This window comes from Callionymus lyra, chromosome 5, assembly GCF_982586985.1.
Source record: "Callionymus lyra chromosome 5, fCalLyr1.hap1.1, whole genome shotgun sequence".
Taxonomy (NCBI): Eukaryota; Metazoa; Chordata; class Actinopteri; order Syngnathiformes; family Callionymidae; genus Callionymus; species Callionymus lyra.
In genome coordinates this window covers 36,516,365-36,532,147 of record NC_141822.1, presented here as the reverse complement: position 1 = coordinate 36,532,147, position 15,783 = coordinate 36,516,365, and the positions used below count along the sequence as shown (strand labels likewise).

The following is a 15,783-nucleotide window of genomic DNA, read 5'->3' as shown; positions in this document are numbered from 1 at the left end:
TTGCCCGAGTCTCACCTGAACCGTCTCCGTCTCGGGTCTCCGTGTTCCTGCGGAGTGTTCTGGTTTTAGTAGGAAGCTCCGGAGCCTGCTGGACAGAGCCCAGAGACACCTTCTTCCCCTTCTTCCCCAACTCTTTCTCCACCTCTGAGGAGACCATTTGCAAGTTTAACATCCAGCAATGGCATTGGTGTGAAAGCTGAGGAAAACCTACCGTCAGAGATGCTGGACTCCTGGAACATGGTCTCAAAAGCCTGATGTGTTTCAGCGAAAGACGGACGTTCTGTCGGATTCCACCTCCAACCTGCATTTGAGGACCGTTAAATACATCGGAGGGGGGACACACAAATTCCCATCACAAGAACTGGCTCAGTAAGTTATACACATTGACCAATCATTTTTTTCTTCTGTTTTTGTTTTTTTTATATTCATATTGTTTCATTTCTTTCATAATTTTTTCATTTTATTGTACTATTACCGGTATGGGATAGTACCCAAACACACCTATCCTTACTTCAGAGGAGATGTTCACTTTAGTCTAGCACTTCAGCACTAACCTAGCCTGAGTGCAATCAGTCGTAGCAGCAGCATGAAATGCTATTGAAGGGACAAAGCTAAAGTTATGACACGGCAGAACGATTGCTAAACTGAATTTAAATATATTGCTCCTATGTCTGATGCGCAAACACAATCAAAATGGTAACACAGCTCTAACTTCAAAGTTTAGCTAGCCCAAGTGTTTTTTACTTGTAAAAGTAGCATTTTGCTGACATGTATGCAGTTAGTGTAGCTAAAGGTCTAGAGTGAAGGAGTTACTAACTAAGCCTCTGGCTAACAAAGCTGTAATTCTAACCAACCTGATGAGAACAAATGTGATGCTAGCACTGTTTACTCACAGTCCCTCATCAGCTCATAGACCTTCTCTGGACATCCCTCGGGCCGGTCCATGCGATAATCTTTCTCCAGCAACTCGTACACCTGTGACAAGTCGATGCCCGGATAGGGTGACATGCCATAGGTGGCAATCTCCCACAGGAGCACCCCAAAAGCTGCAGGTGGAAGGAGTTAGTAAACAGATACAAATCCGGATAGAAACGCACTGCAAGACTGGACGTACCCCAGACATCAGACTTGATGGAGAACTTGTTATAGGCCAAGCTCTCTGGTGCGGTCCACTTAATAGGGAACTTGGCTCCAGGATGAGCAGTGTAGGTGTCGCCAGTCATTAGCCGACTCAAACCAAAGTCTGCCACTTTCACCAAGTGATTCTCTCCAACCAGACAGTTACGTGCAGCCAAGTCCCTGAATGTCAGGAAGTGAAGGGAGGAGGGGGGACAGGAAGTCAGGGGAGAAGGTCATCATACGTTTGTGGCAACCCTCTTGGCACTTAAACACGCCTTTGAACCCAATGTCAAAAACATGTATGTAGCATTGAATTGTTTTTAAACTTTTCTTTCAAACTGACACAGAGGTTAAGTCGAGAGAGCAACAAATTTGAAGACACCTAGCATGTACGGCAGAAAACAATCTACGGTTCATTACGCTTTATTTACATGTCAAGTTACAGGACAAATCCGGATTTCTAGGGACATGTTCTCACATCGTTAGCTTACTATGCTAAATGCATTCATTTTTGTCTGTTTGTTTGGATTTCTTCTCTTCTTACCTTTTACAACTAACAACCCCTTACAACTTTTACCTAACTACATAGTTAAAGAGATTAAGAAAATTTGACATGCTTTTTAAATCCTATCATGAAGTCTTACAAAGAAAACCAGAAATTACACAATACCCTTTGTAACAAGGTAAGACATGTCCTTTTTGTGACTTCCTCGCTTATAAGATTATTTAACCACCTAAAGATTAACAGTCTTAAGAACAAAGGTGTTTTAAACAGGTGAAGAAAACACCTGTAGATGTGAACAGAACCGTAACAATTAAGCAGATTTAAAAGCACTGATATATGCATCTCTTCTCGGCAGCTCATGGTGTCTTTCCAACATGGTAAGGTCCAGCGCATGTTCAAAGAAGTCAAGAGAGGCAGGTCCGTATTATGACAACGCTGCTCTAGAGAGTGGGAACTAAACCTCACACGTTTGTTTATTTGACCTTTGTCCTTGTCTGATAGCTAACAAGATACAAAATAAACGTCAAACGGTGGCACTTGACTGCTGTGAGGGTTAAAACATTTTCAACCAAACTGCATGTATGGATTGGGCACCTCTCCCTCATAACATTGAGATATTTATTGTTGGTCAATTGACCACTAGGTGTCACTATCGTTTTGTCCACACTCTTGTCATCTGTTCACCTGTGAATGAAGTTCTTTTTCTCCAGGTACTCCATGGCAGAGGAGATCTGAGTGGCCATGTGCAGCAGCACCACAGCGTTCACCTCTTCTCTGTTACACTCGCGCAGGTAGTCCAGCAGGTTCCCATGAGTCATGAACTCTGTGATGATGTAGAACGGAGGCTCTCGTGTGCAAACGCCTGGACCAGAGAAGCAGTGATATCACCCTTCTCCCTCTCTTGCCGGTTGGCACCAGAATTTAGGGTCACTCACCTAGTAGTTGCACCAAATTGGGGTGTTTGATCTCTTTCATCACAGCAGCCTCCTTCAGGAACTCCTCCACCTCCATCGTGTCCTCCTGCAGAAACGGACAACACAATGAAGTAGTTGCACCATACCATCAGTAGATGGGAGCATCGTTAAGAATCATTCAAAGGGAAAAACACATGGAGAAAGACCTTGAGTGTCTTGACGGCGACTGTGAGGTTGTACTTCTTCCACACGCCCTCATACACCTCTCCGTACTGCCCCCCGCCCAGCTTGTGCTTCATGGTGATGTCTGTGCGCTCCATCTCCCACTTGTCATAGTTGGGCGACACTCCATAGACGGTGGGCTTGTTGCGTTTTGGCGCCGGGTAATGTAGCGTGGTAATGAGGCCGTCGGCCACCGTGGAGTGATGGTGCACCAGCTCCGCCAGACTGTTGAAGCGACTCTCGGATGAGACGTAGAGCTGCAAAGACAAGAGTGGCACAGTCAAGCAACTCATCCCTTTTCAAGTAACTATTTCATCATTTTGGGAATCAATGAAGAGACACGAGGAAACACGACCAGCCGAAATGTATTTTCCACATACCTGAACATAGAGTTGTGCTACTGTGACCAAACATGATTAGAAGCAGCAGATATAACATTTGTATCATTCTTTTATTGTATTTCTGCCCCCATTGCAAACTTGTTTTAGTTTTTTTTGTTTATGTTTTTGTTTTGTTTTTTTAGTATCATTTTGGGGCTAAACTGTGATTCAGTGAGATGACCTGCACAAGGGATTCTGCCAGGTGAGCTCAGGTGATTTTAATAAATTACTTTAAAGGGCAACTAATGTGAAAACCCAGCTCTCTCACTTACTCACATGTTTCAAATGTTGAAGTCTTCCTCTCCAAGATGCAGTAAGTCCCTCATTGTGACGATGTTTTGAAGTTATTACTTTATAAAGTTCTCCCCCGTCTCGCAAAACTAGAAGTTACAAGAGTGGAGTCCCTTAGGACTAATAATAATGTAATGCAATAATTCACTCCTCCTGCAGCGAAGAACGAACAGATTTGTTTTTTAAACACGTCTCTTGGAGGTGGAAACGTCCTGGATTGATGATGCTGCGTGACAAACCTTTATGCTTAACCAATCAAAGCAGAGTGGGCATGGTTATGATAAGTATTTTAGCTCGAGGAAAAAACTGGTGTTTTCAGTGGGTGGGGCTTAAGCACATTTTGTAAATGTAATGTAATGTAAATGTACATATCTTCATTAAAAGAGAGTTTTGAACAAAGAGACATACTGATGAGTACAATAGAGGTCCAAGATATATTTAAGATACACTTAAATGAAGAAATTAGTTGCCCTTTAAATAAAAGATGCATTTCAGCTCAAGAACTTCATCAGGCAGAAAGAAACTGAATCTGTAATGAAGCTTTAAAGTAATCTATATCAGAACCAGTGCTATTATGGTACCAGGTGTCAATAAGCATCCCACTTGATAAGCACTTCGGGCAGGTTTTTGGGAGCAGGTATCAGAAAGCCTATCTTAATTTCAGGTGTGAAAAAGAACACTCAAATCATATGGAGAAGTATCCGGAAACATGCTCACTTGATCTTCTCTGGTTGTCGGTTCAAACCTCACGGTGAAATCTAACACAGTGAAGAGCACTTGTTATTTAGGGACTTAGACAATGTTCTACCGAATGGTTTACATAGTTCTAGGAGTTGTGTGGACTTCCAGGAAAACCAAAAATTGTGTGTGCGGTTTCATTTGTGTGCGACTGTCTTTTTATGTGTGTGTGTTTAATGTGTGTGTGGGTGTGTGTTACGCACCTTGCTGTCCGATGCGGTGTTGATCCTGTAATGGTAGACTCTCCCCTCGTAGCGCAGAGAGATGGACCTCTGTCCGGGGCTGCTCTCGCTCTCTCGCACCAGGAAGCTGCCATTGATCCCTGAGCTCAGCAGGTACTCTGCAGCGTTGCGTGAGACGGGCCCGTGGTACCAGCTGTGCTTCTCCAGGCTGTTGACTGGGGTGATGTAGTTGGACGGCACCCAACCTTGGCCATTCTTAGTCTGGGCCTCACACCACTCACCATTGTGGTTGTAGCCCAGCACACGCAGCTTCTCCCCTGGACGTGGAATCAAATTATTTAAAAACGAGCGACTGAAGCAAAAAGTCAAACAAGTGTTTCATTATTTAACTTTGAAGTTTCATTGGCACAGAGAACGACATTAGAACCCAATGGAACATCAGCCCTCTTGTTTATTCGTGTGCAGATGTTCCGTCTTTCCTTCCTCCATTTGTTTGTGGGATCCATGTGTAGCATTGTTCAATCATCGACTTGGGAGAAAACAGACTTATGGAAGGAAGTGAGAGTCGGACAAAAACAGGCTAAGGCAGACTAGACTGGAGGATGGCTCATAATAATGGAGATGTAATTTCAAAAATAAACCTGAATCAACGGTTTAAAAATCTAACAATGAGTCTGATGGATAAATCAATGAGTATCAATTGATCAAAGGTGCTTGACTAAAATTCACAAAAAAAGTAAGGTTGAGTGTTCAAGGGGTGAATTTGTAAACAGCCTTCTTGAGCCTTGGTCTGACTGACAGCAAATCAACTCATCATATGGCAATTAGTTAAAAAGTTGTTTTGCAGATATAAATTTTTCTTAGACAGAAAATAATTGGGCTAAACTTTTCGCAAATTTAACAGACGATACATTTCCCATTCATCAGTGCAGCGTTCACTCATTCCTAGCATATTTACAAATCCAGCCAGCTCGTATGCATGTTCTGGACACTTAGGCCAAAAATGTCATATTTATGGTTACAAAAAAATAACCAAATGCAGACAAAAAAAAAGTTCTTCAATCATCAAATGGCCAATATCTTTCCATTGGTTTCTTGGGTGCATATTCCTTGTTGTGGACATAACATTTGGAGGCAACCATGTTTAGGGCAGGTTGAAATTAAAGATGTGTGGTGTTTACAATTGTGTAAGATAAATGAACATAAAAAAAAAATTGACTGCCTGCTACTCCTCAAGTTAAAAAAATAATGAATTCAAATACAAATTACTTTGCATGCCACAGAAAATATGTACACCTTGCATAGTGGCAAGGTTAAGGTACACTTGCCTGCTGTTCGGCAGTTATGGTCAAGATGGGTCAGTGTATCGACACATTTGGACAATTGGTCAATCATTGCGTCCTCTTGACTAGAGGTACAGGATCAAACGGCACCAGTCTTGTTTCTGGACTCCAGAAAGATTACAGCTAGGCTATCAGACGAGGGAAGAGTGTCATCACTACGCCAGTTAGGCAAAGGTTTGAGACAAGGGTCAAATGTAGTTTGTTCCAGCACTCACTTGGAAGGATACACTGTAGACTTCTGGGACTCTCCCAACCGGCTCCAAGAGGAGTCAGATTGGGTGGTGTAAATTAGTACTCGGAGAGGATTTGTAAACTGGAAAGTGTGAGATGAGTGTCACCAAAATGACCTCCAACTGTTAGCAGTTCAAAAGGTCCTCCACCATTTCCTCCACAGTAAGAAGGGAGGCAAGTAATGGTGTAAGAGCCAGGTGGTTCCCGGACTTGCTTCAGTGAGGGAGCCATGGCTTGTCCAGCTCTGAGTCATGGGGGAAGTGCTATTTTCTCAGTTTCTCAGTTCTCGGGTGCCGCCTCATGGTTTGGATGTTGAGAGATGACTCTCCAGGTCTGTAGTCTTTCTTTCAGGGTCTAATTGATATTATTTTGTAAATCATTTTAGGCCAAAGGTTCAGTATTCACTGGCCCTTTATTTTTAAATCCTTAACTGTATTGGTTCAAAGGACATCCATTCTTTTGAAGTAATAGGATGGCAAAGAAGGCCACTATCGATAAACATTAACGATTAAATGATAACATGTTTATTTTGTGTCATAAGTCGCACATTTATGTTAACATTTTCTATCATGTTTAATAAATGGAAAATAAGGTCAGAAGTTGGCTTGATGGCAGATGTTGTTGAAAGAGACACTGATGATATAATGAATTTATATATGACATAAGAGAGTGAATCACACCTTCTACAATAAGGAGAGAGTTGATGCAATGTAATGTAATGCTGTATGAAAAGACATTGTGAAGACAATATTAAAACATTTTTTTTCATCATCACAAATTGAATGTAAACATGGAGGACAATGTTTGTGTTCAGTCTATAAACTTTTTTAATATGAAGAACTAATTGGCAGACAGTGGTTCTGCTCATTAATGCCTTGAAATGACCTTCAACCAGTGAAGAAGAAGCATATAAAGATGCCTGGAATAAATTAAATGAATGATTTGGGCACCCATTTATTATACAGAAGGCTTTCAGGAATAGACAATTAGAAAATTAAAAGTTGGAAGATTGGCTAGCAGCACTCAAATCTTCCAAGCTGTTAACCATGTGTTTTGGAGACATTTCCTGTAGTCCACTCATCTCTTGGCTAAGGAAACAAAAGGAGAGAAATCCCCTTCAAATCTTCAACAGTTGAAGATAGTGATCAACTAACAACAAGTGAAATAAAAACAAAAACATGAATGTGGTGCATTAAATACTAGCTGCCTTTAATGTGGTGCAGAAATTACACACATCAACTACCTATATTCTCAGGCTCCATTGAGCAGTCTCGGAATGATTGAAGGAAACATGTAAGGGAAAACATGCTTCTTGATTTGAAGGGATGCCCCGATATTAGGATCATGTATCGATCAGATCCAGCCTCTCAAAGTTGGATCAGGTATCGGTGGAATCTGCCTCAAACCAATAAATGGAGAGTTAGTATTTAGTATACTGGTTAATAAAGGCTGATGGCGCTGTGTGTGTGCGTGTCAGCTGTTCCGCTAAATTTTAATTTTACAAAGTTCAGTGCAATCAATGATGACACAAAAATACATTTAACAAGTTGTGTTATGTCACAACACCGTTTAACAAAGAACTTTCTTTTTTTAAACTTTTAAATCATGTTAATCACAGATGCACTGGACACACTGGACTTGGTCTACACCAACATTAAGAAGGCCTTCAGAGCAGCCCTTCGCCCACACCTCGGCTCCGAAGACCATCTCTCTGTTATGTTAATTCTAGCAAACCAGCCCCTGCTCACCAGAGAAAAACCTGCTGTGAAGAAGGTGAGAGTGTGGCCAGAGGAGGCCATGTCTGCACTGCAGGACTGTTTTGAATGCACTCAGTGAGAGATGTTCAGAGAGGCTGCAACAGACGATCAACACACAGATGTGGAGGAGTATGCTGCTTCAGTGACCACTTACATTCAGTAGTGCATGGAAGAGATCACAATAACAAAGACAATAGTCACACGGGCAAACCAGACACCATGGATGACTAAAGAGGTGCGCATGAGTCTGAGGGAATGTAATGCTGCCTTTAAATCAGGTGATGCTGAGGCTCTCAGATCAGCGAGGGCCAATCTGAACCGGGTCATCAAGATAGCAAAACGGGCCTACAGTCAGAAGATCCAAGCTTCCTCAAAGAGCTCAACAGTTTTGGGAAGATTTGAAGCGATGAACAATAACCCTGCGAGGAAAGCCACCCCCCACCCAGACGAACAGACACTCAGGCTCCACTGCTGTACAGAGAGTCCTGAGGAAAGTAAATGCAAGAAAAGCTTCAGGCCCTGATAACATCCCAGGACGGCTGATCAAGGAATGCGCAGACCAACTAGCCTGTGTCACTGACATCTAAAACACGTCACTGACCCAGGCTCTTGTCCCACCATGCTTTAAGTCTGCCTCGAACATCATGAACAGTCAAGCACATATAGTTGAACCAATCAGGCGTCTGAAGACAGTAATCAATTAATTGTCAGTCAGGTGTTGCTTGTTTAAGCAGACCACTCCCCTCATCCAGGACGTGGCAAAAACACTGTCTGAACAGAGCCCACAGAATTCTGTCTGACCCCACACACCCCCTCTATGGACTTTTCTCTCAGAAACAGCTTATTTCCTCTGGCCATCAGACTGTTGAATTAAATATAACTTGAGCTATGCAATATTTAAAATATTATGTATTTATTCTAGTTATACCAAATTGTACTATTTTTAACTTATTAATATTTATACTTTTATATACATTAATTCTATACAATATTTAAAATGTTATTTATTTATTCCGTTTATACTATATATACATACATACATACATACATTCACTATTTTACTTTTTATTAAAATAATTGAGCAGTTTTATTTCACAATAGTAAAAAAAATATTTTAACATTGGTATCGGATCGGCCTCCGAACCCAGATATCGGTATCGGGATAATAAACAGGCAAATGCAGGTGAAACTGAGACCCACTACTATGCTTACTATGCTAGACTAACTAGAGTTAGATGATAGAGTTACTGTAACGAGTTACTACCAAAACTGTCTACATTTCAATCATATCAATGGAGTACGAAAATAGTGTGAGTCGAGGTAAATATAAATTGATTGTGCAGCACTTAAGAAAAACGCACCAAACTTCACTTCGTTATATTAAAACACATTTCAATGTGTCCTCACCTACTGAGTGTGTGTAATCCATAACGTTAATTTATGAGCTTCTCATCTGTAAAAAGTTAAATTCAGTTTAGCTGCAAATCTCTTTGATCATCATCACGTTTTGCTGCTGTACCAAGTAAGTGCAATAATATAAAGCAGGCCACTAACTACGAACACACTATTCACCCCAAACTATAAGTAAGTAAGTAATTTGTATTTTTATAGCGCTTTTCCAGACCAGGGTCACAAAGCTCTTAAACAATCAAAACAATACTCAATAAAATTACTAAATACTTTTAGTTCCGGTTCCTTTGACACCTAATCACCTTACTCAAATGAAGACCAAACCACCATTGCCCCCTTCTGGTATATTTCCCTGATAAGATTTGTATGGAGCAAAGTTATGGCGACATGTACAACATCTGGCTGAACATTTCTGGAGATGGACTTTTAAGAAGAGAAAATGTTAGGGGACCTAATGAAAGTGGCAAACATATGAATTAGCCATCTATTTTGGAGCGGCCAATACATAAATTAGTTTAGTTGGAAAACTGCTAGGTTACCATAACCACGCCCACTCTGCTGTGATTGGTCAAGCATCACTGTTCTGGAAGTCTCCTTCTCCAAGGGACTCATAAAAACACTATTGGCTGATTACAGCTGGCTAGAGAAGGAGTGAAGATGTTTTTACGTCATAATGAACTCCGATTTAGTCACCTCTTGTTTCCAGAGTTCTTAAGGGAGACAACTTAACTGTTACTTACTTACTTTATAAAGTGATGCTGATGACATCCAGCTCTACTGCTCATTAATCCAACTGAGCCTCAAGAGGCTGAACAGCTTAGTCAATTGTTAACTAGAAATCAAACAATGGCTGAGTGAAAACACTTTGCAGCTAAATGTGGACAAAACTGAAACTCTGGTTATTGCAACTGATAAGGTTCCAGGGTTGAGTCAGTACTTGGGTGACTTAGGTCAGTCTGTCAAACTGAGCCTGAGAAACCTGGGTGGTGTATTTGACAAAGAAATGTCTCTAGTTCAACACTGCAGAAAACTGACCAGAAACTGTTTCCTTCAACTAAGAAAAAGCTCTAAACTTAGGAAAATGATGTCACAACATGATCTGGAGCTTGTAATCCATGCGTTTGTGTCTTCTCGTCTGGACTATTGTAACAATTTTATATTCGTGTTTAAAAAGGAGGAGCTGTCTCGCCTGCAGAAATATCCATTAGAATGCAGTACTTTGTATTGGGACACATCAATGATAATTAAATAGAATAGAGAAGAATTGAACACACTTTAATTATTTTTTTCTAGTGAAACTGATTTTTTGTCTATGATATAGGTAAAAAAAAAAACTTTTTAACCATTATAGATATCACAACAAATAAACATTATTATTATGTCCTTAAATACATTTTAAAAAACAGCAAGTTAAATATGACAAATGACAGTCAAGTTTTTTTTTTATGTGGAGCAGAGAGAGCACATCATTGTAAAAGATAATGTGAAAGCAATAATAAATAGCAGTCACTATATCTAAGGCGATTTATAAATGAGCAACATACTGACATTTATTATGTCTCAGTTTAATCACGTTTATTTCCGACACACAAATACATGTCCAGCCCAGAAAACATTGGGTTGAAATGGACGCAAAAAATGTGAGACTATGGCTAAAATTAAATAATTAGGACACATTTACTCTCACTGTAATCACGTTTAGTTCTGACATGTAACCCAAATAGGTGTCAGCTACAGCAAACATGACAAACAATGTTAAAAATGACAACAAACCACATTATCTGAAAATGTCGGTGAAAATGCTGAAGAACCAGTGACAGTGACATTTTTACTGACAACTTCATTGGCATTTCTTGAGGGTCAGGGTAGCATCTCTGAATCACTGGCAACTTCACTAGCACTTCCTGAAGTTTACTTCTGATGTTTACTTGAATTTCTTTCTGCTACTGGGTTGCCGATGCTCAGGGGTCTCATTTAACTCTCTGTGGCATAGAGGGTTAACCTTTGTGCACTTATTAAGCAACAGGGCCTGCTGTCATGGATAGCTATTCCATGACATCCCTGTTGGGGTTGTTCCTTTCCGTCAGCTGTCTTTTCAAGTTGTCACATGGTCCTTGTTGTCGGCTACACTTTCACAGCAGTCAATGGGGTTCTCCAGACAATTAGTTGAGCTTAGATGACTACAATCCCTTGGATAATCAGTGCTCACATTAAAATACAGACTAAAATAAACCAGCCAAAGTTAATCTTTAAGAATAACATCTAGAGGAAGCTAGTGCTCCTCATCTACCTCAAGGACAATTATGACAACACTAAAAGACTCAGGGACTTATTGATTCCTTGTGCCATTAGACTATATAACTCTTTTTTAGAATCCCTTATTAGTCCCGCGAATTGAATTGAATTGAATTGAATTTGTGGGCAGGAGCAGACGAAGGGATGATGTAGTCCATGTTAACCTTTGTCTCCTTTTAAGATCTTTGTGTTATTTCCTTTAATCCAAGCTCTTTATATTTGCCCTTTCTTATCTCTTTGCACTTGTTCTTTTTATTTGCCCTTTGTTCTTGTTTTCATGTAACTTGCTGTACCTTCCATCGTCTGCTGGGGACTGAAAATCCAATTTCCCTAAGAAGAACTCAGACGGATTGATAAGGTATATCTAATTAAAAAACAACATTGGTTTTGTAATATTGGTTGATGCAAAAACTCACCTTTAGTGATGCTGAGTGTGTTGTCTCCGCTGGCAACAAAATCGTAGAGTGCCACAAACAAGTTAGGGTCATTCTCGCTGGGTCCGGCCAAAAGGTTCTCTTTAGAGTTCCAGCGCGCCGCCTCAGTTAGACCCTGACTCTCGAAGTCCGGTCTCTGGAGAGCTTCTGAAATGCAACAACAAACACAAAATCAGAAATGCTTCCTGGAATTCTTGTTCAGAAATTGCAGATCCTTCTATCTAAAAGGCTAAGATAACCATGCAATATCACTTAAATTAATGATCTCCTGCACTACACATGGTTTGACTGACCAATACTCAACAGTAGGGCAGTAAGAAAATATCGTTATATCGCAATTTTTTCTTATCTAAATGGCTTCAATATTCATCTTTCATTTAAATCATATTTTATTTTTTAGTTATCAATAGTTCTTTTCCGTTTACATTTCACTTAGGTGTATATTAAATTAAATAATTCGATTTTTTCTTACATATACGATGAACATGCAGAGTCACAGCATTTGTTAATTTGTGTTGCAATTAAACTTCTACCCGCTAGATGCCCTCAGTCACTATGTCCATCACAGCTAAAGGTACAATGAAATCCTTCCAGATCCTGAAGATGACTGAGGACAAGAGGATACAATCAACTCAATCAGCTTCTAAAGCTCAAGCTTAACCAATTTTTGGTTTCAAAACAAATTAAAGGAGTTCATAATGAGCCATGCGGTTTGAAGATTCTGCATGCCAGATTCATGTACTCAGGCAATACTACAAATATATCCCTGTTCCTTAAGTATGGTAGAAAATTGTACTGTCGCCCCTGTATCGTGATAGACATTTAGTCACCAGTTTCTTGCCAATTCACCCCCCCTTACTGACCAATGAGCAAAACCATCCTTTTTTCATGTTTTTACTGGTTTATGTGCCTTTGTTTGTTATTAAACAGTTTTCCATTCTAAAGCTTGAAAAATAATATTCAGGTCAGATGGAGAAAATGACTGCCCAACTGAAACTTAGTCTCTTTGTTTAAAAGAAGATGGTTCCCTGTTTTATTTTGCCTTTGTATGATTGCGTTTTTTGTAATTACCTGATGGGTGACTTGAATATACAGTGTTTGATGTATATTACATATCATAGATATGTCATCTATGTTTAAGGTTTAATGACAATAAAGGGAAGTAAAAATAAATTTGTTCAAGTCTAGAAGGCCCCGTTTTAGAATACTTTTGAAGACATTCCCGATGATAAGAAGGAGCTCCTTCAAGACAGATGTGATGATCATTCCACAAGTGCAGCTGTCCAAGAATGTTTGGGTCTATTTTTCTTTGTAAAGGTGCATGAGATTCGACTTATTGATCAATGCAAATCTTCAGACCGGATTTGAAGTGAGAGGAGTCAAAAGACAAAAAGGTAGTGAGTCACTTATAGTAACAAGCTGTGGGTCATGACAGAGAGAACAAGCTACTATTAACAAAGGAAGGGAAAGTTCTTAATATTTTACAAACAGTTTTTACCATTTCTGAACCCAAAGCTGTCATAAAAGTGAGTTCTCCTTATGATATTTTGCGTCGGTCATAAAGGAGACGAAATCAATCCATAGAGACACATGGGAAATGTTTGACACATGAGCTCATTTCATTAAGGTTTGATGGTGAGTCAGTGATTTAAAAGCCACTCCAATGCATCAAGAGAAAGCAGAAGGAGCATACAGGCAAAGTTTGGCCGGGAGGTGACGTCTCACTTTCGAGTCACATGAGACGAGTAAAAGTTGAGAGAACAGTAGAGCAGCAGTTTAGTGTCAGTGGAATAATTAATGCACATGTCTTAAAAATCTGTGTAGTCATCACCAACCACAGGGTGGGAACCACAATCAATTATTTTGTACATCGCAAAAGGAGAAGGCCCAGAAATATTATTTTTGAATAATAACATATGGAAAAAAAGGAAAGATTATATTAAAGACAACCTTGCTGGTGTCGGAATTGTAATTTCTCCATTTCAGTCAAATAATAAAATCTTTTACAGTAAATTTGTTTTGATATTGACTATCATGCTGACCAGATGACTATATACAACTATAAACAATCACAGTCACTGATGTACGTGTGCAAATTAAATGTTTGAAAAAATGATATTTATTTTATGTTATTAGTTTCCTCTTTCAGGTTTTAAGAAGCATATACAGAAACCATACCAGAAGTAACTACTGCTAATACTTTTGGCGTATGCACACACATTTTAGTTGGTCTTTCATTACTGATCAACTACTGCTTTGATTACTAACAGACTCAAGAGTGTCATGGTTTTCTAAAAACTTTCCACTGCCGTCAGAAGCGGCATCAGAGCATCAGAGACTCCATTAGTGATGAAAGTAATGGAAGAGAGAGAGAGAGAGAGACGTCTCCTTCATTTTCAAAAACTCAAACATGACTGCATCTTTAGATTATGAGACTGTTGAATGATTTCACAGCAGGAGTTCAGACAGATTAAATGCCCTCTCCTTCGTAACAACAGTTAAGTGAGACACGACCAGGAGTCAGATTTCCTTGTATTCTTTTTTCCACTTCTGCTAGCCAGTGTGTCTGGCCTTGCTCACCTCCCCTGTGCCTATTCCCTGCTCTCCCCTCCCCATGCCTCAGTTTCACAAAAAACACACTTACTTTAACTTTAACGTTTTGTTTTCGCGACTGAAACAAAGTAAAACATCGAAAGTGTAGATGTAGTAACTGCCAGCATAAAAACTCCTTACCATCCAAGTAACAGCTGGAGGACGATGACAGGCCTTTCTTAGATTTACAACCCACCAATTTCAGGCATATCTCCAACATTTTCATTTGCTTTCCGTCTTGTCGCTTGAATACTAGCTCCTCAACTTATTAAAACTTTACATGTGTCCAGCAGGGTAAAACAAAACAAAGAGAGAAGCAATAAATACACTCTTGTATCTTCCCGCAGCTTAAAATCTTCTTGTTATCCTCACGCTTTGACTGGAAAAATGTTTCACAGAGACTACCAACTTCGGAGCCTCTTCATGATGTTTTTTCTCTCCAAGCTTGAGCAATTAAGGAAAAAAACAAGTCCGAAAATCTCAGGTTTGATCCAGGGTCAGCTGTGCTGTGTGGATAAGTCAGTTGAGTGGGCAGCAGGTCAGTCTCAGCGGTGCCATTCCTCTGCTTTGGCTGTCCTCTGTGTGAGTGTGTATCCGAGTTGCAGGGAATACTCGTGCTACAGCTGCCAACAAAGGGCCCCTTTCAGGATCAGCCTGCTGCACTTGATGACATCAGCTGAGCCCTCCCACTCCAGCAACAAACACACAATGACAGGCCAGAGACCACTAAAACATGCACATCAAGAGGAAGAATTGAAAAAAAGCAGCTCGACCATTTCAAGCAACAAACCAGACAACTTTAAACTGAAGATTTTGCTCATTTCTCCCAGAAAGAGTTCTTCGCGAAAGCTCCTCCTTAAAAGTTAACCCTTTCCCCTCCCTCCACAATCCTCCCACCTTTTTGTTTTTCTACTCCAATATGTGGACCAGTCAAGGGATCAGGACCGATTAATATGAAATAATAATCAACGTAACATGAAATTGAGCTACCAGTGTTAAAATTTGAAAGCAAAACTAACCTTAAAGGAAAAACTAAATTTTTGCAAAGGAAAAATCAGTTTTTCCCACAGAAAATTCCATCATCTTGATTGTACTCTGGCAAATGAGGATATGAAGAGACACCACATTACATTCATGAACCTCCTCCCCTTTTCTTCCCAACATTGTCCTATTGTTACAACATATCTTATTATTACAACTTATTTTGTAATTGTAATTTTAACACATGAAGGTGGGACATCAAATTCCACCTCCCATGGACAATGCCGATGCAGTTCTACACAGCCATTGTGAAGTCCATTGTCACCTCCATCAATGTTTGGTACACTGCTGCAACAGTTATGGACCAGACTGCATTAGATAAATCATTG

At 40.0% G+C, this 15,783-nt stretch overlaps 1 protein-coding gene across 2 annotated transcripts in view; it reads right to left on the bottom strand.

Moving 5' to 3' along the window:
* Positions 1 to 15,783, bottom strand: part of abl1 (ABL proto-oncogene 1, non-receptor tyrosine kinase) — a 36,958-nt gene that overhangs the window by 2,794 nt on the left and 18,381 nt on the right. The window contains exons 1-10 of one of the 2 annotated variants that reach the window (XM_087792233.1): positions 14,555 to 15,097; positions 11,804 to 11,968; positions 4,373 to 4,668; positions 2,745 to 3,017; positions 2,560 to 2,644; positions 2,309 to 2,486; positions 1,115 to 1,299; positions 894 to 1,046; positions 212 to 301; positions 16 to 144 (exon numbers count right to left, since the gene is read on the bottom strand). In XM_087792233.1, coding sequence (XP_087648359.1) covers positions 16 to 144; positions 212 to 301; positions 894 to 1,046; positions 1,115 to 1,299; positions 2,309 to 2,486; positions 2,560 to 2,644; positions 2,745 to 3,017; positions 4,373 to 4,668; positions 11,804 to 11,968; positions 14,555 to 14,639 — 1,639 coding nt within the window. In that variant the 5' untranslated portion in view covers positions 14,640 to 15,097. Of the gene's footprint in view, positions 1 to 15; positions 145 to 211; positions 302 to 893; positions 1,047 to 1,114; positions 1,300 to 2,308; positions 2,487 to 2,559; positions 2,645 to 2,744; positions 3,018 to 4,372; positions 4,669 to 11,803; positions 11,969 to 14,554; positions 15,098 to 15,783 lie in introns of those variants that run through there. The other variant, XM_087792232.1, reaches the window with a different exon arrangement.